The 23,576-nt window shown below is 40.4% G+C and overlaps 1 protein-coding gene and 1 long non-coding RNA gene across 3 annotated transcripts; both read right to left on the bottom strand.

Moving 5' to 3' along the window:
• Positions 1 to 6,699: 6,699 nt before the first annotated feature.
• LOC307000263 lies at positions 6,700 to 7,561 on the bottom strand. The gene is made up of 3 exons (XR_013797998.1): positions 7,351 to 7,561; positions 7,216 to 7,245; positions 6,700 to 7,107 (listed from the first exon to the last, which is right to left on the bottom strand). It is a non-coding gene; the product is annotated as an uncharacterized lncRNA (long non-coding RNA).
• Positions 7,562 to 14,634: 7,073 nt separating this feature from the next.
• gja8b (gap junction protein alpha 8 paralog b) lies at positions 14,635 to 22,956 on the bottom strand. Of its 2 annotated transcripts, none has more exons than XM_079614859.1 (2): positions 22,891 to 22,956; positions 14,635 to 18,217 (listed from the first exon to the last, which is right to left on the bottom strand). In XM_079614859.1, exon 2 carries the CDS (start codon positions 18,200 to 18,202, stop codon positions 17,030 to 17,032), a length of 1,173 nt encoding a protein of 390 aa, XP_079470985.1. In that variant the 5' UTR covers positions 18,203 to 18,217; positions 22,891 to 22,956; the 3' UTR covers positions 14,635 to 17,029. The 2 variants fall into 2 exon arrangements, with proteins under 2 accessions (XP_079470985.1, XP_079470984.1); XM_079614858.1 differs by lacking the exon at positions 22,891 to 22,956 and adding an exon at positions 18,624 to 18,755.
• Positions 22,957 to 23,576: the final 620 nt, after the last annotated feature.

The following is a 23,576-nucleotide window of genomic DNA, read 5'->3' as shown; positions in this document are numbered from 1 at the left end:
TGCGGTAAAGAGCTCTGCTCGCTAGCCTTATGAGAAACGGAAGCGAGCAAAAAGACTACATCGACCAAATGTAAACAGCCCCCTTTCCGTTTCCGTTAGCGCATTTATATATTAACGAGCACTCAGTCCTTCAACAGAATTCAATGGGATTTTACAAAATGACGAATAAAACACGACAGAAACTGTATTTCGCAACACTTTTTGTTTCTGTAACATCAACTAACATCACTAATCACTCGGTGAGTTGCACAGTTTTGAAAACTAATGTTAAAGGTTGTTTTAATGACATTTTCGGACATGCACATTGACTCCAATGTTAAATGGGTCCATGGCCAATTCTTTTATAGTCAAAAACTCGAGAGAGGAACCATTGTCAAAAAAATGTTGTCCACCACTCTTGTTCATCCAAAACAAACTACAATATAGACTCAAGGTGTTAAATACCGGAATTATCCTTTAATAGCCTATAAATGCGCTACCGGAAACTGAAAGGGTGCTGTTTACATTTGGTCGATGTAGTCTTTTTGCTCGCTTCCGTTTCTCATAAGGCTAGCGAGCAGAGCAACTGTGCTCCGGGAGAGTAAGCGAAATAAACAATAATTTTCTTAGGAACTTTACCGCAGTTTTTGACCGCACAAATTCTAACCATATTGAAAGACGAGACCACTGACCAGTGCAATATGAAGTTGAACTCGACTGTGACCGTGAGTGTCCCGCGAGACATAAACATCGGTTATCGCCATCAAGTGGTCGGAAGTGTGCTAACGCTTCAGATTCAAATATTGAGCGGAAGTTACACGGTTGAAGTGTCTGAAAAAATAGTTCCACTATAGCAAAATAAACGGATTGGAATTGTCATGAATTCACACCAAGCTGGAAATAGTCCTCAATAGTTTTATTAACAGAACTTGCCAAGCGCTAACAACCGTGGCCATCCGGTATCTAACAACAACAATACCCAAGCCCGTAGCACCTCCTAGTGGAGAGTGGAGCTTACTGCAATAATCATTAAAATCACATCACATCTCCCCTCTTAAGTAAATTCCAATTAGAAGTATGTCAATATATTCAGATTAATGTCTTGAACTAAATACTTTACTTTTTTTTTTTATATATATAACAATTTAACTGTCACTGTAACTTCCATAATAATAATATCAGAACAAGAAGCCAGTACTGTAACACACTACACGACCAATAAAGGACATTTTCATCTTAAACATAGTCCTTAAACCTGGCGGGTGGTCTAATAGCTCTTCCAGCTAAGGTTCTCTTTGGAGAGGTGCCCGAACTCGGGGAAATAGTTGGAACACAGGACACAGGTGAACCAGAAGCAGTGAGAGGGATGTCTGTGTCACCTTGAGTGGTAAAATCACAGTCATCATTAGTCTCTTGTCCAGCACCTTCAGATGCTGGCTCGGGCACTTCTTGCAAATGCCTCCTGTTTCTGCGGGCAACAGTTCCTTGGTCAGTTTGAATTAGATAAGACCTGGGCTCTTGAGCTTTCGCGATAACTTTTGCTGGGGTTTTCCAACCCTTCTCCCCATCGAGTTTGACATTAACCCTCTGGCCCGGCTGCAGTGTAGGCAGAGGTCGGGTTGAGTGACGCTTGTTGTAGAAGAAGCGGTAGGCAGCTTTGGATTGCTGGTCCTTAAGTCTTACCGCCTGATGGTCAATTTCAGTCGGGTTCAGCTGCTGTGGCAACACAGGAACTGTGGTTCTGATTTCTCGTCCGATCATCAGTTGAGCTGGGCTCTGGCCTGTTGCGGTGATAGCTGTGGCTCTGTAACTCAACAAGGCTAGTTGTGGATCCGGTTGTCGAAGGATTCTCTTTGCAATGGCTACGCTCCTCTCAGCAGCTCCATTCGCTTGAGGGTAGTGAGGGCTTGACGTTATATGCTCAAAGTTGTACTCCTCACTGAACTGGCGAAACTCCGCTGAAGCGAACTGAGGGCCGTTATCCGTAACTAGCTCAAACGGGATCCCCCACCTGGCGAACATGCACTTCAGGCGAGTGATGACTTGGTTGCTGCTTGTGGAAGGTAAATGAGAAATCTCAATGTAGCGTGAATAATAGTCTGTTGCTACCAAGTACTGTTTTCCTTCAAGCTCAAATAAATCAGCGGCTATCTTCTGCCAAGCTCCTATTGGCAGTGGTGTGGTGATCAGTGGCTCTTTTCTTTGAGCTGGTTTATGCTTGATACAAAACTCACATGTTTTTACAAGCTCGGCAATGTCTCTCCCGACACCTGGCCACCACACTGAAATGTTAGCCCTTTTCCGGCACTTCGTGAGTCCCTGATGACCTGCATGTATTTGTGACAGCACAGTCTTTTGCATTGAAAGAGGAACAACAATGCGGTCATCATGCAGCAAGAGTCCATTGACTTCAGACAGGTGAGCTCTAGCGGCGTGATACTTGAGCAGGTTGTGTGGCAGGCGGGACAAATCTGAAGGCCAGCCAGTACTTGTATAACGAATCACCGATTGAAGAATTTTGTCGTTGCTTGTAGCTTCTCTCATTGCATTAAGTCTGTCTTTGGTGATTGGTCTAGTTCCAATCACTGCCTGAACATAAGCTTTGACGTCCTGCTCTGTGTCTGACTCCGTACCACCCTCCAGGGGGTTGCGAGACAGGGTGTCAGCAACAACAAGCTGTTTCCCTGGTACGTGAACAGCTTCTGCATTAAACTTCATTAGACGCATCAATAACCTCTGACACCTAACGGGTGCTTTATCCAGGTCGTAGCTGTTGATAAGTGGAACCAGAGGTTTGTGGTCAGTCTCAAGCACAAACCTGTCCATACCTTGTAAGTACCTCCCAAAGCGCTCGCATGCCCACACACTGGCAAGGCATTCCTTTTCTATCTGGGAGTACCTACGCTCCGTCTCTGTCAGTGTCCTTGAACAAAAGGCGACTGGTCGGAGTCCGTCACTGTGTTCTTGGTAGAGTGCGCCCCCTAGGCCATAACTACTTGCGTCTGCACTTACCACTGTTGGCTTTGTTGCATCATAATATGCCAGTACGGGTGCTGAGGTAAGCAAACCTTTTACCGTTTTGAAGGCGTCCTCTTGTGCTTCTCCCCATGTCCACACTGTGTCGCTCTTCAATAGGCTGTTTATAGGGTGCATGACCGTGGAGAGATCAGGAAGGAATTTTCCCAAGTAGTTTATCATTCCAAGCCTTTGACGCAGTTCCGTTATGTTCTTTGGGCTGGGAAGTTCCGCAATGGCTCTGACTTTCTCAGTGTCCGGTTTGATGCCATTTTTCCCAATGATGTGTCCAAAATAATGAATCTCATGTTTTCTGAATTGACATTTGTCTTTGTTTAGTTTAAGTCCTGAAGCTTTAATTGTTTTCATCACAGCTTGTAGGTTTTGGTCGTGGTCTTCCTGGTCCTTGCCAAAGATCAGAATGTCATCCATGACAACTTCAGTGCCGGTGTGACCCCTCAGAAGTGAGCTCATTTTCTGCTGAAATATTTCCGGTGCCGATGTAATCCCGAAAGGAAGGCGACGGAAACAGAAGCGGCCCACGGGAGTAATAAAGGTTGTAAGTTTCATGCTGCTCTCATCAAGTGGGATCTGCCAAAACCCACTTGATGCGTCCACTGTGGAGAACACTGTTGCGCCTGACAGTTTTGGTGCAATATCCTCAAGCGTGGGAATAATGAACCTTTCTCTTTTCACAGCTTTATTCAGCTTGGTAAGATCCACACAGATCCGAGGTTTCTTGTTCTTTTTAATCACTGGCACCATAGGAGCACACCAGTCTGTAGCTTCCTTTACTTCTTCTATGATGCCAAGAGACTGCATTCGCTTCAATTCCTCCTCCACTTGAGGTAGGATTGGAAATGGGATGCGTCGTGGGGTTACAATGCTGTATGGCTTGGTCTCCGGCCTAAGCTCTATTTTGACTGGCTCACAATTTAACAGTCCAATGTTCCCAAATACATCCTCATATGACTCGAGTCCATTTACTCTGCGAACCAATCCCATTTTGATTGCAGTTTTCCGTCCAAGTAAGTTTGTTGTGAAAGAGCCTGACATAACATAAATCCAAAATGGGAAAGTCTCTCCATGTTTTTCACAGTGTGTCATAAACTTGCCTTTACACTCTAGCTTTCCACCAGGGCTTGTGAAGGTTGATTTTGTCATCACCAGGAGAGGGCGCTGTTGCAGGGAGGAATATGTTTCCTCAGGAATCACTGTTACATCCGCACCTGTATCGATCCGGAACGTAACAGTCGTGCCATTGATTTGTAGATCTTCATACCATTTATCTTCATCATTTTCACTGCCATCAGCAACAGCCCCGAGAAACCATGCACTGCCCTCATCACTGTCACCGCCAGTAGTTTTAATTGCATTCACATTCTTAGTTTTACACAGTGCTTCAAAATGTCCCATTTTATTGCATTTGCGGCAGCGTTTACCTGTAGCTGGACATGCACCGTAATCATGCTGTCTCCCACATCTTGAGCACATTTTCTTAGCTTGATGTGTCACATTCTTGTATTGTTCATCTTTGTTTTTGCCATACCTTTTATCGTACTGCCTAGACTGCTTGTACTTACGTGCATTAACGGCACCCACTTCAACATTTGTTGCTCTGGCGCTGGCGTTTTGTGCTTTAATAAGCTCCGACTGACGCGCAATACTGATTGCCTTCTCTAATGTCAAGTCCGGTTCGAGTTGTAACTTTTGCGACACTTCTCCATCTGCGATGCCGATGACAATGCGATCCCTTATCTGTTCGTCTTTAGTCGTTCCAAAATCACAGTGCTCTGCAAGCTTATAAAGCTCTCTGACAAACGCCTCCACGCTCTCTCCATGGAGCTGTGAGCGTCTATGGAAACAGGCACGTTCATGTATCGTATTCCGCCTTGGCACAAAATGTTCATCAAACTTTTTCAAAACCTCTTCATAATAGTGCTGCACATCATCCGGAAACGTAAAGGTGCTAAAAATAGGTTCTGAGTCTTTCCCCATTGCGTATAACAGCGTATTCACTTGTATATCATCGTCTTCTTGGTTTAGCTTAGTTGCTATCCGAAAGCGAGAAAAACGCTGTCTCCAGATCGGCCACGCCGAAGGCTGGGTGAAGTCAAACGATTCAGGAGACTGAAACTTAGCCATCTCGTTGCTTCAATCTTGTTCACCGGGCGAAAGATCCCACTTCTGACACCATGTCATGAATTCACACCAAGCTGGAAATAGTCCTCAATAGTTTTATTAACAGAACTTGCCAAGCGCTAACAACCGTGGCCATCCGGTATCTAACAACAACAATACCCAAGCCCGTAGCACCTCCTAGTGGAGAGTGGAGCTTACTGCAATAATCATTAAAATCACATCACAGGAATCATATATTGCGACAATATATTGTTTATAATCATCAACGAACACCACTAACCACTCGGTGAGTTTAACAGTTTTGTAAACGAACATTATTGGCTGTTTTAATGACATTTTCGGACATGACCATTGACTCCAATGTTAAATGGGTCCATGGCCAATTCTATTATAGTCAAAAACTCGAGAGAGGAACCATTCAAAAAAATGTTGTCCACCACTCTTGTTCATCCAAAACAAACTACAATATAGACTCAAGGTGTTAAATACCGGAATTATCCTTTAAATAAAAACATGTTTTAGCATGTCCTCACTAATGAGTTTTCATAATTTTGTACTATGTGGCAGAGGACATTTGGCCCTCACAAGTATAGCCAAACCTGTACACACACACACTCGCACACATTGGGTTTTCATATTTTATGTGGGCTTTCCATAGTCAAGTAAAGTCATCTTTATTTATATAGCGCTTTATACAATACAGATTGTTTCAAAGCAGCTTCACGGACATAAACAGGAAATTAACGATTCAATGATCTATAACAGAATTAAATTCTGCTGTAAATTAGCTCTAAAAAGACAATAGCAAGCAGTCCTTATTCACTTGAAATTACACACAAGGAACCCAAATTCCATCAGGTGACAGAAATGAAGAAAAAATAAAAAACTTGGGAAAAACCAGGCTCAGTCAGGGTGCCAGTTCACCTCTGGCCATAGACACAATGATTTTTATACTGTACAAACTGTATATTCTATCCCCAACCCTATCCCTAAACCTACCCATCACAGAAAGCTTTCTGCATTTTTACATATTCAAAAAACATTATCTGTATGATTTATAAAATGTTTTCCTCATGGGGCCAAAAAAAAGTCCCATCAAAGTCAAGAGATACTGGTATTACTATCCTTATGGGAATATTTGGTCGCCGTTACGTAGAAAATACCAGGACCACAAACACACACGCACGCACGCACACAATTCTCAGTCCGAATACAACTTTATTGGCATGGTTTATATGAATTACAATTGCCAAACCATTTAAGTTGTTAAGTAAACAGGTGAATGGAAAAAAAATACATTTGCATATACATGTGGGTAACTTCATTAAAAGTCATAAACAAAAGTCTAAAGGTTCTAGGTTCAAAAGTCTAGACCACATTTAAAATTCTGAATTTATACTTGGGAATAAACAATGTTTAAGGATAAAAAAAACTCTATACAAACTGCTATACATAACATATACATACACACACACACACACACATAATTATTTATATATATATATATATATATATATATATATATATATATATATATATATATATATATATATATAGGCTAGGTTTTGTACCAATATGGAGTAAAAAACAGAATTATAGTTTTTCAGGTGAACCTTTTAATATTTAATATTCGTTATTTCTAACTGCATCCATGAATGATTTTGTGCAACAGCGCCTACTGCTGGATTAGCATAACTAATGAAAACAACAATACTGAACTTCATTTCACCGGCCTTAGTTTTTATTTTATTTTTTAAATACATAAATAGTTGTCAAAATACATGTTAAGTGTTTTGGAAGTGTTTGCAATTATAACTCACAATAATGCATTATTAAGACATTTCGATCACTTCATTTAACTCTGAATTAAAGGGTTTCCTCTGGTGAGAGGTATCCACACTCATAGTAAAGTGAGTTTTCCCTCTCTTTGTAACTTTTATGATTTTTTCGTATTCTTGTCTTTTCAGGGACCTGGAAATAAAGACAAAGCACAATTGAATAACCCTTGGCATAGATAGTAAATCGTTTAAGTTTTGGTTTCACACTGCGGAGGTGTGAATTCTAAATGCATAGGCCTACCTCGTTTAAAACAACATCAGCGTGTGTGACCTTTTAGAAACAGACAACAAACAATTAATTATCAATATCCCCGTTTGTCTATAAATCTTTGCATTTGCCACAGTCTATAAGTGAATGTAAAAATATTAATTTTACCTCTTTCTGTTGAGTTTTCCATAAAAACAAGCAGACAATGAAAACCAGAAGAAAAACTAAACACCAGAGCACAGACAACACGACCACTGCTGAAAGGCTGGCTAGCTTCGAAAAACTGGAATGATCTACAAAATAATAATAGTAAAAATAGACCTCTTTTAATGTCTGCTTTGAGTTTTTAAAACCACTATTACTTTTCCTCTTGAAGCTAGATTTCATTCCATGCCCTTCATAACAGCACGGAAGAATAATAATTTTAAAATTAAAGTCTCACTTTAGTTTCAGAGTGACCGCAGTCTCAACTCACCTTCATTAGTATCAGAAGAATAACTATTATTTGAACCCATTGTTATCCATTCATCTGCTGAATTCAAGATACAATACAAAGTAACATGAGATTGGTGAAAATACTTATGTAGGCTACCTAGTGTATTCCTCTTATAAAGACTAGGTTAAAAAAAAACTTATCTATGATTTAAAACAATGAAGACTGACAGTAAAACTCACCCTGATGTCGACTGGGTGATAAAGCCCTGCAGATGCAGTGTGCAAGTCTGCTGGTTATGCCGCACTGTGGTGGGCTATTGTTACACATTTCCTAAGAACGGCCACACAAAGGAAATGCTCTTCAAAGATTCACACCCTCTTAATTCTCAGCAGAAAAACTTTAGAAATAAAGCGAACTAAAACAATACTAAAACAAAAAACTATTAACACGTGATGGCGTTTGCTGTTCTACCACAAAAGTATTGATTTATTTTTATAGTTGCAGTGAGCATTGCAACGTTTAGGGAAGAGGGAGATGGTGGGAACGGGCAAACTATCAATATAAAAGTGTGTGGGCGTTTTAAAATTAAAATGCACTAGACCAGTGGTTTTCAAACTGTGGGTCGCGACCCATTTGTGGGTCGCAGATTGGGGAGAGGTGGGTCGCGCAGTCACTATTGGCTGCATCTAAATTTACGTTTCATGAATGACACACACACACACACACAAACATTTTGCACGATGTACCAATGTTAAATAGAAATCACTAAATTGCTTAGTAGTAGATTTTGAAGCGTGCGCGTGTAGGGCTGGGTACCGAGTGCGATACTTTTTAGGTAGGCCTACCGACCGAATTGCCTCGATACTATCGAGTGTCGAAAAATGACAGGTTGTTCGGTTCCAGATTTCGATACCTAAGGAGTTAACTCGTCAACGTTAGTGCTCAAACAAATACATATAAAATGCACAACAACACACAAAGTCGCTCACGCACGCAAACTCTAGACGCGCGGAACTCTCCGCGCACAAACTCGTATGAGACGCGCACGCACAAACTCTCCACGCGCATACTTATAGACGCGAGCACACACACAAACTCGCGCATACCAGAGACGCGAGCACACACACACAAACTCTACGCGCACATATTCATATGAGACGCGAGCACACACATAATACCTTAAAGATTTAGAAAAGTGTGGGTATTTTCTCCAGGCTCGATGCCAACAGCGCGCGATGCAGTATTTGCGGTAAAATAATTGCTGCAAAGACCGGTGTTGTGCCGAATTTCGACCCCCTGCCAAATTATTACCCCCCTCGTTGAAGTCAGTACCTGATTGCCTAATCCTAACCCCACCCCTAATCCCAACCCCTCCCCCACAACCAATCCTAAACCTACCAATGCTAGGGGGGTAATAATTTGGCGGGGGTCAAAATTCGGCACAACACCGGTATCGAAACTGAGGTATCGGAATTGGCACCGGATCGAAAGATTTTGAACAATACCCAGACCCAGCCCTATGCGCGTGCGACATGTTGTGATCTGATAACAATTTTCAGCGTCTCAGAGCGGCTCGGTTCGTTAAGCAGTTCGCTGCGCATTGTCATCAAGAAGAAACACGTTTACTCCAATCACTGCTCTGAATTGGGCATGAAATCACATGAATTCTAGGTCATGGGCCTACTGTCAAATAAAATTATCAGTCTATTATTTTTTTATATTCTGATTTTTTGTCATATCAAACCTTTGGCTAAGATTAGGCTTACTTAATCTTTTTCCATTTCTTTATATTTGTTCTGCCATATCTGGGTAAATCAGTTGAGGCAGCAGACAAAAACTACTTAGTATTCTTCACATTATTTCAACAGCCATTAGGCTGTTAATTCTCAAAAAAAATTATGATGTACCAAACGTTTGTATTGCAATTAAACTTATGTCATTCATACTAATAAACAAGGAAAAAAACTGCTCTAAAGAGAACTAACGCCTAACATTCATGCTTTAATATTATTTGGGTGGGTCTTGTCTTGAGATAGATTATTCTTGTCTAGGTGGGTCCTGGAATGGAAAAGTTTGGGAACCCCTGCACTAGACTAGTGTAAACGTAGGCTAGTATGCCTGGGAACCGATGCTCTCGAGCCAAATGTGGTTCTTTCAGTGAGTATAGGCTCGACGGCAGGAAAAATAAATAAACCAAACCATTTTTAAACTTTTTTTTTCAATAATAAAAGGTAGTGTGTCGATTCAATAAAAAAATCCACAAATCACATATTTTAAAATATTACATCATTCATTGAAGCCTGTTTGTCATGTATAATACACCGACCAATCGTCATCTGGCACAAGTTCAAATTTCATTGGACAATGTGAAGTGGAACTAGCCTGGCTAACGCCAGACCCAATTCTCGTTGAGACTTGGGTCTGGGAACCATTGACATGTATAGAAAGGCTAGATGGCTCAAGGCGGAGTCAGCTGTGTCGTCACTTGGCGGCCATCTTAGGTCAGGAGACTGCGCTGCTGCTCCCTGCTGCTGTGGACAGAAACTTGCTGAATTCTTGACGGATTTACAAACGGTTTGGTTTATTACAAACCTTATTAACGTGGCTATGATTTGTGCTGATGCCGATGTTTAATAAACTCCGTGGCTATAATTTTTCACAAGTATGCAGTTAAATAGCCGCATCCCTGACGTTTATGACACACCAAGTCGTTTGAAAATCGGTTGAAAATTGAGCAAAATATAGTTATTTCAGCACTACATGCACAATAGACTTTAATGTTATAACTGGACGAGCGGTCCTGTCCTAAGATGGCCGCCGTGTGACGTCGTCGGGTCCCATTGGCTCTCAGCGCCGGTAAGCCATCTAGCCTTTCTATACATGTCTATGCTGGGAACCACATGTTCATTTTCTCGTATTTGAGGCGTGGTTTACGAATGCCCGGCGCCGTTTATTGGGTGCTAAGAATGTCTATCAAATGCGCCTGTACGTAGCTCATAGCCAATCGTTTCCATTATACCAGATGACATATGTAGAGCGACAGAAATTAGACAAGGAAGAAGACGATGGGTAAGATATTTTTATATACTTAGAACAATATCTAAGGCTGCATCAAAAGGTAGCTTCGCGTCTGCTGCCATGTTGAATCCATAGATATAAACAAACTGCTTAGTTGTGTCGCATAGATGTTGTCATCGTCTTGCTGCTCCCTCCCCGTTCTGTGATTGGTTCCCTAGATGAGGCGAAAATCTGGTCCATGGTATCCAGACTGCCTTTCAGCGTGAATAAAATCGCGCTGCGCAAAGGCAGTATGGGGAAACCCAGGCTAAAGTGGAACGGTAATTTTCCGGTCATTTAGAAATAAATCGTTTCCGTCGTTGAACTGGATGTTAATTGACTACAAAGCACTGCACAAAACCAACACCAAAAGTAGCATTAATGGCACGTAGCCTATATTATTCAAGTCACTTGTATTAAGTCTATATTGATACACCGTTTACCGTTTGATGAAACTATGATAGTTTGTTAAATGAAGCCCAGGCCTACAGGCCTATTATGTGACAACAAACGCGCAAAATGGGGACTATATTTTTTTTTTTTACATTTTTGCAGTCCCTTATGCGCGCATCAAGCCTGCATCTATTTGATCAAAAATACAGAAAAAAAATATTACAATTTAAAATAATGGTTTTCTATTGTAATATACGTTAAAAAATATCATTTATTTCTGTGGTGCAAAGCATATATATCCAGCTTTATATTTATATATATATATATATATATATATATATATATATATATATATATATATATATATATATATCCCTTTTTAAATTTTGAGCCCCTGCCCCTGAGGAACTCTCTACGTCCTTGCAGGTGACGTTTATCAAATCTTATTTGCAAATGTGTTTTTTTCTTGTTTTAACGCCTTTTTGTAACGGAAATGTTTTACTAGAAATAAAATAATTCACCAAATGACCACAAGAGAGCAGCAGACGTTGTCTGAGTCTCAGCTGAACCTTACAAAAGGGACGTGGAAGTACTGTGGCATAGATATAGCAGAGCCCGTCTACTGGGACCCTGTCCCAAATGGCACACTCCGGACTTGACGTCATGTAGTGCAGACCTATAGGGCCCTTGGCGCGAGTCCACGAGGGCGCATTGAGAGGTATTTTTGGGACAGACTCGATCGTCACGCCGAAAATAGGAAATTTACATACGACTCAGTAAAGCCCTGTCATTCGATTCTATTTATTTAATGAATCATAATGCGATCATAGCCTATTATTCAGCAAGCTATTTATATTTATGTTTGAGACATCAACCACTGGTTGATGACCATAATGTTTGTATAAACTGTAGGTAACAACTGGTAAAATGTACACCTAGGTCATACAAACCATAATGATATTTACACTTAAATATTTTCTTCTCAGCCATGTTAACAATTACATGGCGAAAGCTCCTCCCATTCGTTGTCTGATTGGCCTTACGCAAGGATTCCTGGGTAGTTAAAGTGCGTGAAGCCTGCATCCATGCGGTCTTCGCGGAAGACCGCTTCAAGGGTACAAATGGGGCGCTGCTGAGCCAGTGGCGATTCTAGGGGGTGGCCTGGGGTGGCCAGGGCCACCCCTGAAAGCTCATTGGCCACCCCTGTGGCCACCCCAGATCTGATAGAGTTGCATGTTCGTCAACACAACAAGAGATGCTGTCAATGATGACAGCTGATCAACTGATTTAGGGCCAGTACAATGTACAACCTAATCTGTAGCCCCGCCTTAAGCTAGGTTTGTTTATACTTTCGCCTGCCTCCGCAGCGCGAGCCTCCGATGACTGCGCGCGCGCCTCCCCAAATGGACGAGGCATTTACTTCGCGCTCGCCGGTGTACTATTCTTTGAAACGACAGGATGCGACTCGGTGTTCTCTAAACCACCAGGAATTGGCGACGAGAAGTAGTAAGGTACATTCGTGAATGTTTATTTAAGTACAACACTTTAGTTGACCAAAACCACACTACAAAAGAATCGTGTAAAGCAGTAAACCAGATTATTCCGTGACATTAGAGAGAAAAAATGGATATGAGAACGTAACCTACAACTAAATTAACGTTACATATTTTCTAAACATTTTTATTTAGTTTTGTGAACCTTTTTATAAAACATTGCCATTTATTTTTATTTAAAGGGCTTATGTCTGCTATTGTAGGCTCATTTTGTTAATGTAAGCAACTCATTTAGACGCAATGTTAGGATTAGGCAATCAGCACATAAATAAGAGATGCTGTATTTTCAGTTTTATGGCTGATTGTCTTATTTTGTTTACAAGTTAATGTTAACTAACTTAATGTGGGGTACTTGTTTACTGTTTACATATTACTTTACACACTTCAGGCTGTTGCAGCTGCTCATGGGACTGTATGACACTAGGTGGTACAGACTGAGACATGCACAATAAAATAAAAATACCTTCTGCATTTTTGTTTTGCTTTTCCCTCCATTGTACCGAATTCATACCGAACCGTGACTTCTGTGTACCATTCCACCAGTTGGCATCATTGGACTTTAAGTCTTGTCTTAATTGTTATGGCCTATGTGAAAGCATTTTGTAGCAGGAGAATGAGCAAAAAGCAAGAACTAGCTACCTCCATTGCACTTTGTTACTATTATTAGAATCCTCTATTGTTCATGCGAGTTTCAAGGTTTACATAACATTACTTTATAGTAGATATGGCCACCCCACACTAGCTTTGTGTCCCATCTTGGCCACCCCAGTAAAAATGTCCTGGATACGCCACTGTGCTGAGCACACTTCAGAGCGTTAAAATGACGAATGGGGCGGCCTACGGACTCGTAGACTCAGCGAGCACGCGCAATTTAAGTCCACGAGACCGAAAGTCCACATGAAGTGCGCCATTTGGGACAGGGCCTGGATATAGCTACATAATAAAGGCTAGATGTCTTACGGTGAAGTCTCTAACGTCAATCACCCGGTGGCCATCTTGTCACAGGGAAGTTTTCTGTAAGGTAAATGATCTGCACGAACACAAATTCTCTTATATCTCGCTGAAATCTTGACGGATTTACAAACGGTTTGGTTTCTTACAAACGTTATTAACGTGGCTATAATTCTGGATGCTTGAACATGTTGAAATATATAATATTATAATTATTAAGTACGCAGTGTCATAACTACATCTCTGACGTTTATAACAAACCAACCCGTTTGAAAATCGGTAGAAAACTGAGCAAGTTATGGTTATTTAAAAAGTATATGCACCATTAAAACAATGTTACGAGTGAGCGAGCCCTCTGTGGCAAGATGGCCGCCGTGTGCGGACGTCGACCTCCATTGGCCAGCAGCGCGGACGAGACATCTAGCCTTTATTATATGATATCTATGGGAGGTAGTACTATGGTTCTGATTTATTACCATATTCATGCAGTTTGACTTTGGATGCTTTAAATAGTAGTTTGTTTCTGATGGCTTTAAGTATTTGTATCCATGTTGATTTGCTTGTAAAACTTGAAGGCAAAATGATACCCAAGAAGTTAGCTAAATCTAGCGAAAGCTCCCTTTTGGAGAGATTGCCAATAGGGGGGAAAAGAAGAAATCAATCAATGTAGTTTATTAATAATAAATAAAATATTATATATATATATACATATGTGTGTGTAAATTCAATTATATATAGTGTGTGTGTGTGTGTCATTAATAGATTGTATACGAATACTGTACCACATAAAAAAGAAACAGGGATATTATGTCCTCATTTAGAGTTAAATGTGTGTGAGAGACATCTGCATATGTAAACTTGTGTGTGTTGGAGAGCATGAATTTTAACACTGTGATATTAATAAATACTGGCAGACAGTCTTGTTGACCACACATGACCTTTTATTGGCTATATTCACAGGTTTCAACTGACAATCATTTCTGCAGAAAAGGACTACAAGTTAGTAAAAATGAATGAAATGATAAAGGCCTTAAATCAAAGTTACTTTACTTAACTAACTCACAGTTAAGAACCAATGATCAATCAGAATTTCTCTCATCATCCTGAACTCTGATGTGTTCTTTTATGATGTGGCGAACTGTTGATCGCTTTCTGCTCAAATTCTGTGACTATACAGCAAAATGTAGATTCAGTCCTCTGCTACAAACGTTGCACTAATGTGCGTCACGGGCTGTTCCGATTTGAATTTCACAGATCGTTAAAGCAAGCTTCTCTAAAAAGAAATCGCATGCTCTTATCTTATCAGTAACAGCCCTCAATGTTTCACTGTTGTTTCCACGCACCAGCTCTCGGAAAAAAAGACAGTGAAGAACTGTTTAGCAGTGGCACAAAACAGAATAGACAAACCCTTTAATGACTGCTGTTAAACATTTCTTTGTGAATAGACAATGGCGTCCTTCACATTAGTACAGTAACTAGGGGGCAAAATGATGATCATTCCTCTGTTTGTCAGGGGTTTTTTTATACTGTTACAATTTTTTATTTGACCTACAGTACTTTATCACCTTTGATGTTTCTAAACTGCATCCGCTCATGCATACTGCCCTAACATCTTGTGTTTTTGCCATTAAATAATGGTCACTGTGATTTTCCCAAAGTAAGACATTTTCCTGGATCAGCATTGTAGTCCGAAAATGTAGTCCTAACCCTACCCATATAAAATCAGAGGGAATTGATAGGCGGATAACACTGATGTACAAGCACCAAAACCTGGTTGTAAGCTAAAACGTGTCTCTCAAATCTGATTGGTTGATTGGAATGTTGTTTGAGATGTTCAGATGTTGATCCAGGGGTATGTTGTACTTGGTGAAATCACATTCACTTTAAAGGATATATATCATCCACATACGGCATATAGCCGCTAAAAAGTACAGAAAAAAAGTTTTTCAGTTCTAGGTCCAGTCATTTCTTTGGGTTCTGGAAAAGTTGATCTTCTCTGCATGGCAACAACATAAAATAAAACAATTTTACATTCAAACCAAACTAATATGAAACCATTAGCAGGGTAGATGAGAAAAGAAAAGATAAAAAATGCAGGTAGTTTGAACTCTTTTGACATGCCTGTTATCATAAACACTCATTTGACGTGAAATGAACAATTTTTATACATTTCAGTAAATTATGTGTTATGACTTTGGTAGAACTGTGGATGTTTTACAAACAAAGGGACAGTTTATTTGGTCAGGAGTAATAATTACAGTAAATAATAAAGTAAAATAATTGGAAACTGAAACTCTTACATTACCTTTTTTTTCTATATCATTCTAAATTCCAAGGCATAGTTTAAAACAAAAGACATGTCTCTGCCACAAATGTTGAGTCAATAAAGGGGCGAAACACTTCTGTTCTCGGCCCTTTAAAATATTTTTAATTTAAATAAAGCATCGTGGAGAGCAAAGGTGTGAAAATGGTGTTTCCAACAACATCAAGGATGACAGACTGTCTGTGGTGACATGTCATGTAATGTTGTTTTATTGTCTCTTGTTGAACAATACTTTGTGCTGATTGGGCATGATCTTTATCATCATCATCATGGTTGCATGCGCAGAGAGACTAGAAAGAATGTGGCCTACAATCTTTTCTATGGCTAATGCAATTATTATTATTATTACAGTTATTGCTAGATACACTCTGACCTACAGTTTATGAAATCAAGAGACTCATAATGTAATTTACTGAAACGAGAAACAAGGAATTATGTTTAACGTATATCAGCGGTGGTCATTTCTTTTAAATAAATAATCTATATTTTGCTAATATTCCATGATGAACGACTGTGCAACGAAACTATCAGCATGTGTTTCACCTCACACATACACCTATCCATTACAGTACCATTCACATACAAATCAAAATAAGATTGATTATTTATCATCATGTGTGGTTGAAATTGTTGAGGTGAAAAGAATGATGCCCTGACAGTTTTTTCTTATCAGAATAATAACAAAATATCACATATACAACATTCAGCTAATGGCTAATCCAAAAAATGTAAACATCAGAATCTCACCTTCGAGAAGTAAAATTCTGGATAGAAAATGTTATTATTAAAAAAAACAGCACATTTTGCTAAATAAGTTCCCCCAACTCCTCCCGACGTAGATCTAGCTGCTGCAGATCGCTAACTTTGGTTTGTTAACTGTTTGATAAAAACAGTACAAAAAATACTGCTGTATAAAAAAATGAATCAAGCTCTCAAGTTTCCTCATGAAAATTGCACAGCATTATTTTTTTCAATTGTTTTCTTCCTCAAAATAACAAGCTGGTATTATAAATGTCGTCGCAATTGCCTAAAGGCACCTCTTCTTGTTTTCCCCATCTCACTAGTTTTTACTTTCTACGCTTTTCCAAAAACTACAATTTATACTGCTGCACTTCTATTCCAGTTCTATATTATTTATACCGTCAAGTCATCTGACCTTGCCCGACTGCTGGCCTTGCTCAGACTGCTGAGCGGTCGCGTGTCTTCTATCGTCTCACTGGCTTCCACGTCTGCTTCGACGGCCATCTCGTCTTCATCCCGGTGTAGAACTCGCGCCGCCGCACTCGGTCCTATCACTGTCGTCTGGGCGTAGGTGGGCAGTGTTTCATCGTACATCTTAGTCACGTCTTTTTTAGGTAGGGTTGCGTCGTCCGATTTCTCCTCAAATGGCTCGTACGGAGCCGGCATACGGCCAGCCTCCATCCCCACTACCTCAGTCAGGGGGAAGAAGTGCGACGTGGCTCTGTCCTCCTCCAGCAGCTTGTAGCCTTTGGCTTTCTGGATGGAGGAGGCTGCTATGGAAGGCAGGGCCTTCTCGCCCGCCCCCGGTCCCTCGACTTGCATCCGCACCGGTTTACGGAACACAAATGGGATCTTTTTCAAGCCTAAATGGCTGATTTCCACAAAGTTGAGGAAAAGCGAGACACAGGCCACGGCTAACATGAAGATGATGAAAACGGTTTTCTCTGTAGGTCTTGAGACGAAGCAGTCAACCGTGTTTGGGCACGGCCAACGGCTGCACTTGTACAGCGGCAGAATTCGGAAGCCATACAAGTAGTACTGGCCCACCACGAAGCCTACCTCAAAGAGAGTCTTGAAGATAATGTGGCAGATATAGGTCCTCAAGAGAGTGCCCTCTAGACGAAACTTCTTGCTGCCCTTTGTGCTCGTCTCCTTGGCCGTACGGACGCTCCCCTGATCGGGTGCGAGCGGCAGCCTCTCCTCGTTCATCTCTTGCTGTCTGTTGAGCTCAGCCTCCTCCCGTTCCTTGCGCTTCTCCTCCATGTGTACATGGTGGACAGCATGGCCCACGTACACCAAAGAGGGTGTGGAAACAAAGATGATCTGGAGTACCCACAGCCGAATGTGTGAGATGGGGAATGCCTCGTCGTAGCAAACGTTCTCGCAACCCGGCTGCTGCGTGTTGCACACGTAATCCGATTGCTCGTCGCCCCACACGAACTCCGCGGCGGTGCCCAAGATGAGGATTCGGAAGATGAAGAGGACCGTGAGCCACACCCTACCGATTACCGTCGAATGCTCGTTTACTTCCTCGAGGATGTTGCCCAAGAAACTCCAGTCACCCATGGTTGACTGTCAGCACTGTGGAACAAACAAAAGAGATGTGAAGGAATCTTATTAGACTACAACTCAAGTTACACTTTATGATTATACATTGTCCCAAACAATGTACAAATAAAAAATGTAAAGCTCATTCCGTTTGCGATAGTTATTTTAAAAAATAATGTTTGCGGCATCAGTACCATCTGATATTTATCTAGAATTTGAAAGGTAATCAAATCAAACAATCAAACAATGACACTGTATATTTTTCCACCCTGGACTAACAAAACAGGCCAAACAAGTCACAAAACTCCCAACTCCAAAGAAAAAAAAAAGACCCAATTCCAATTCTCTACAACTGATTAAAATGCATACCCTCACACCAACATTGCTCTATATAGAACAAACAGCAATATAGGTAAACAGTATAAAATGGGCAACTTGCCACAGTAAGAGCTCCAGAGTATGTGTGTTCCCCCTTCTCTTGGCACACTGTGGTGTGAAGTGAACTTTTTGCTCTCTGGTTCCCACCTATGGCCTCCAATCCTTGTCGCCCGAGTGAGCAGAAGTGAATGAATCCAGTCTGATGGTTGGTTTTTAGTTTGCTGCAATATTTAAGCTGGGAGCCAGACAGCCTTTATTCAGAGGGCGACGCATGGTGACGCATAGCACAATAGGATTCACAAACACAAATGGGAATGTATGTGACACTGGCAATGGGAAAAGGGCGATTTTAAAAGTGTAAACTTGACATGGTGCTAATTAAAGCATGATTATGAGATTCACTACACTGTCACTTGAGGTTGAACTAGCAGCAATCTATCTATATATTTATCTATCTATCTATGGTCACATTTCTCAGAAACATTTGTTATTTGACTTACAGGAAGTGAGCACTGAAATGGTAAGTTGGGCTTTTCACAAAAGAAAACCATCATTTGTTTACATCTACATTTTTACTACAAAATGCACCAGGCTAATCCTATGCTAAATACTAAAACCATTAGAGAACGTTTATTTCATCACAGTGATAGATGTGTTAATTTTTAAGGCATATAATAGCTTAAAAGCTAGCAACAGGCTAGTTTGGGAAAAAAGCTAATTTGTCAAAATACCAATCCCAATCAAGCAAACATTTAAACATGTTAATTTTGTTGTATTTTTAGTTTATGATATATGGTTGATAACACTATAATAGATCAAACTTAATCAAGAGAAATTAGTCTTATGTATTTATTTTGTATCTCATGTGACATCATACTGCATCAGGGAATGGCTAAAACAACACCATGTTATCATGAAACTGACGATAGTCTCCTATGGTAAACTGGAACCAGTTTTTTTGCATGCATTACAAGTCATGAAAGGGGACATGCATTTGGATTTTTCTTTTAAATGTAGATATGTAACTTTTAAATACAGTAGGTCAAGAAAAGTTTTACACATACTTCTTGACTTAAACGTATCAAGTCTAATTAGTCAGAACCACAACCAATAATCCCTCTCTAGACAATGCTTTAGCCCGTGTGGACCACTTTTTATCCAACTGGAATGTGCTCTAGAAATGACATCATGGACTAAGCATTGCCATTGGCTGATACTAAAGAATGATGTTCAGTGGACGGTCATGTGAATGTTTGGAGGGCGGAGACAGGGCATTTGCATGTATGCAAAAATGTTTTCCTGTTAAACACTAGTTACTCCTCTGAAAATAAATCACAAGTAGGTGTTTATTGCTATTATACAAAGTCCTGGATACTGACCCTGTTGCATTGCAATACAAAAACGGGCAGATCGCCTAAAAATACCCCTCTATCATTTTAACAAAAGAAAATAACTGGATCAACAGTGAAGTATCTGAGATTGAAGGATCTGAGATTGAGGACTGAGATTATCCAGTTACTGGGTTGATTGCACCATGATTTTTTCAAGATGCCAGTGTTAAAAGTTGGGGAAACAAATATAAGTACATGTGAATTGTCCCTATTTCTGCTTCTAGATAAGACCATCTCAAGCCTTAGCTAGTTAAACTGGTCTTCAGATGGTTGGCAATCTAGTCTCCCAGTCTGACAAGTGCTCCAAATCCCTCTAAAACCAGGCTTGGAGAAAAACAGAGACCCATCTAATGACAACTTTGGCAACTGATGTAGCCTGACAATATATAAACCATGTATTCTATCCTAACCTTTGCAAGTACTTGTCTAAAGTCAACTCTTACATGGGGTTTCAAACAGAGCCCTACACAAGTAGTTCAACACCATCTGCATAGAGTACGCAAAAAGTTGGAGCAAACAGTCCTCATGTTAGCCTGACCCTGGAGCCTTCATTTAAAGGTGCTACTTGTTGATATTGCTGGCGCTGGCAGCCTAAGCCAGCAGCATAGTGGTGAATGGGTGTTGGGATTTCAAACAAAGGCATGATGTCATTATGAAGTCCGCTGTGTCTATTAAACGTGCGCATTGAGGCATGATCCCAGATTGTGCGAATGAAGCAGGCCCCAGGCTATGGCTAGGCATTGGACATTCCCTCAAACAAAGTTATCTTACAGGGATCTGCCTACATGCCGTTACACCACGTTTCCTGCTCCTGAGGGACGATTTAGCTGACTGCCATAAAACTACGTAGGATACAGCGGAAGTGTAGCATTAGCATATAGGTAGCATTAACCATTAGCAAGGGAAAAGGCTGGGAGCAACATACTGTATGCTCTCAATTTTAGTACACAAAACTTTATCTGTTGGATAACTAAGGCAAGTTGAGTGAGACCGCGTAGGTTCACTTAAAATGATTTCACTAGCACAGTTCTGAATAACTAAAAGTACTGCTTTTGCAGTCATAGTCATATTTTATCTAAGACCACTTGCTGTAATGCTGGTCTATTGTTGGTCTAGCTCTAGCTTGTTGTCCAAACCTGCTTCTGAAGGGCCACTGTCCTCCAACTCTAATTATGCCTGCTACAGACTGTGCGATTTCGGCAATCTTATAAGATCATTACAAATCAGCTTGTACAATCTAATATCTAATAATATGGATCTAATAAACTTCGGTACGACATATATGTAGACTGTACGATGATGACACCTATTGAATCGTAGGCTACGACAGATTGGAGCTAAAGTGTGCAGGACGTTGGCCCACCAGGAGCAGGATTGGACACCCCCGGACTAGCTGGTGGACGTACAAACCATTCATATAATTTTTTGGTTAATGGTGGTTGACCAAGCTAGTTAAGGTAGTTTAGAAGCCTGCTGGGAAATCAGTTCAATTCATCCCATTCTGGAGAGCAACATCAAAAACACAACATATACTGGCCTTTCCAGTTGGACCACACATTTGTACACAATAGATGTACCTCGTGGGGTTACTTAACGTCTTTGTGAGCAATATTATTAACACAATGTACCAAATTTAATTTAAAAGTAGAATTGATTTTTAAATATTGCTCCAGACTCACAGAGAACTCCTGCATGGTTTGACAGTGGGGCCTATCCTCTTGTTCTTCTGTGGTAATCCTCATTAATCCCTATTCCAGCGCCAGCTATTTGATGGATCCACTGTGGGTCTCACTCTTCTCTGTTCTTTGTGCATACCAGAGATACCAGCAACAATGAGGATTTACCTGATTCAGTACACTTCAATTCCACATGGGAGACTGAAGAGTGAATATCATATCTCTGTATACCACTTTCTAGAGTAAAATAACTGCTTGGAATACAATGGAGAACACTCTTGGCATGCATCTTAACTACTTGGTTTGGTTGGCCCATTGTTAGAGTTGACAAACATCCAGTTAATAAAGATTAGCTGGAAATGTAATATTGGACCATTACTGGGACACTGTCCAGTCTTTCTGGATAACAAAAGCCTAAACATCCATAAGTGTTACCTCCAAGACCCAGAATGTACCGGAAGACAAGGTGTCCACATACATAGCATTAGGGTTTAAAATAGTTATTTCCCTGGAAGTATGGTAAAAAACTACTATCTAACCACACCCTGACCAAGAGACCCAGCTTTCTATGGACTTTAATGCATCACATACGATAGGGAATTGGCAGGAGGAAGGGTGGAGAAAAAGTGATTGATTGTTCTGTCCAATCTCTAAGGAAATGGATAGGAGACTTCCTGTGTGTGTACATGTTGGTTAGGGTACAGCAAGAAGAAAGAAAGGCCTATGGCAATACAATAGAAAGACGGAAGGTAGAGTGGTCACAAGTCACAAAGAGACGCTAAAAGACCAAGTCCAATGGCCCTCAAAAGTAAAGAACATGGATTGTCTAAGGAGGTTAAAAAAGGGGAAATCATCTTGACAATCAACCTGGCCATCAATTCAAAGTAGAGTTCATTGAGTTCTCATTGAGTGTTTTTTTCCTTATGCTTCACTTAAAGTCGGGATGGAATAAAAATTCCATCCCATCTATAGATGTTTCATTATTTATTTATTTTTAATTGACTTCGTAATATTCCAGTGCAACGACAGACTTCTCTCTGGTGAAGTATGCCGGACTTCATCATTTGGTCCATATAAACCTAAGGTCAATAAAACTGTCCTTTTGACCTAAAATTGACCTAAGGTCAATAAAAAACAATATATTGTTGTTAATGCATGCCTCAGGCAACAGCTAAATGTAACTGTAGAATTGTGCTCGATTACGCCGAGTCATTGCCAATTGAATCTAGTTCATTTGGAAATCTACAGGAACTCTACTAACCAAATAAATGCATGCAACTGTCATTGGCGTGTAGGAACGTCTGGTTGGCTCTTTCTCTCAGCCAGGATTCTGTCAGGGTGTAGTCAGAGCGGTCTCTAACACCAGGTCGTAGAAGGGTCCACTCTCTCTCAGGCGATAACCCTGATGCACAGGGTGTCTTTATCACTTGCTAGCATTCTGCAGCTTTGCGGCTCCCTATAAAAGAGATAGAGGGGATTTTAGCATCGTGATTAGTTTCACACTACCGTGTATCATATGTGCAAAAAACGGCACTTGAACGATTAAAAAATATTTCTACCATAAGTTCATGTCTTAGCTGCAATTTTCACACCTTCATTGCGGTTTTAGCTGACTACACTTGTTACCCTTAAGCCACATAAAAAAAAACATATTGAAATAAATAAAATATCCAACAAGATATTTATTTAAAAGAAAAGTAGCACAAGCACACTCTCAAAGCAAAACACTAAACAAATTATAATGTCAGGTGCGTACGGTTTATCTGCAGAAAAAAATAAAAATGTGATTATTCACACATCCGATAAAAATAGCTCAGTCAGTTCTGAGAAAAGCTTTAGCATCATTTTTTTTTTGCAGATGTCTGCTTAATATGTTTTTTTAACCTCTGCCCCCCGTAATCTTAAAGCTGAGTCTGAATGTCAGATTTGAAAGGAGTCTAAGGTATC

The sequence above is a fragment of the Phoxinus phoxinus genome (assembly GCF_949152265.1).
Source record: "Phoxinus phoxinus genome assembly, chromosome: 6".
Classification (NCBI taxonomy): domain Eukaryota; kingdom Metazoa; phylum Chordata; class Actinopteri; order Cypriniformes; family Leuciscidae; genus Phoxinus; species Phoxinus phoxinus.
This window is presented reverse-complemented; position numbering and strand designations above follow the sequence as displayed.

What these genes read in the sequence shown, in the direction of transcription:
- gja8b (XM_079614859.1), bottom strand. Translation starts at nt 18,202, where the DNA reads ATGGGTGACTGGAGTTTCTTGGGCAACATCCTCGAGGAAGTAAACGAG.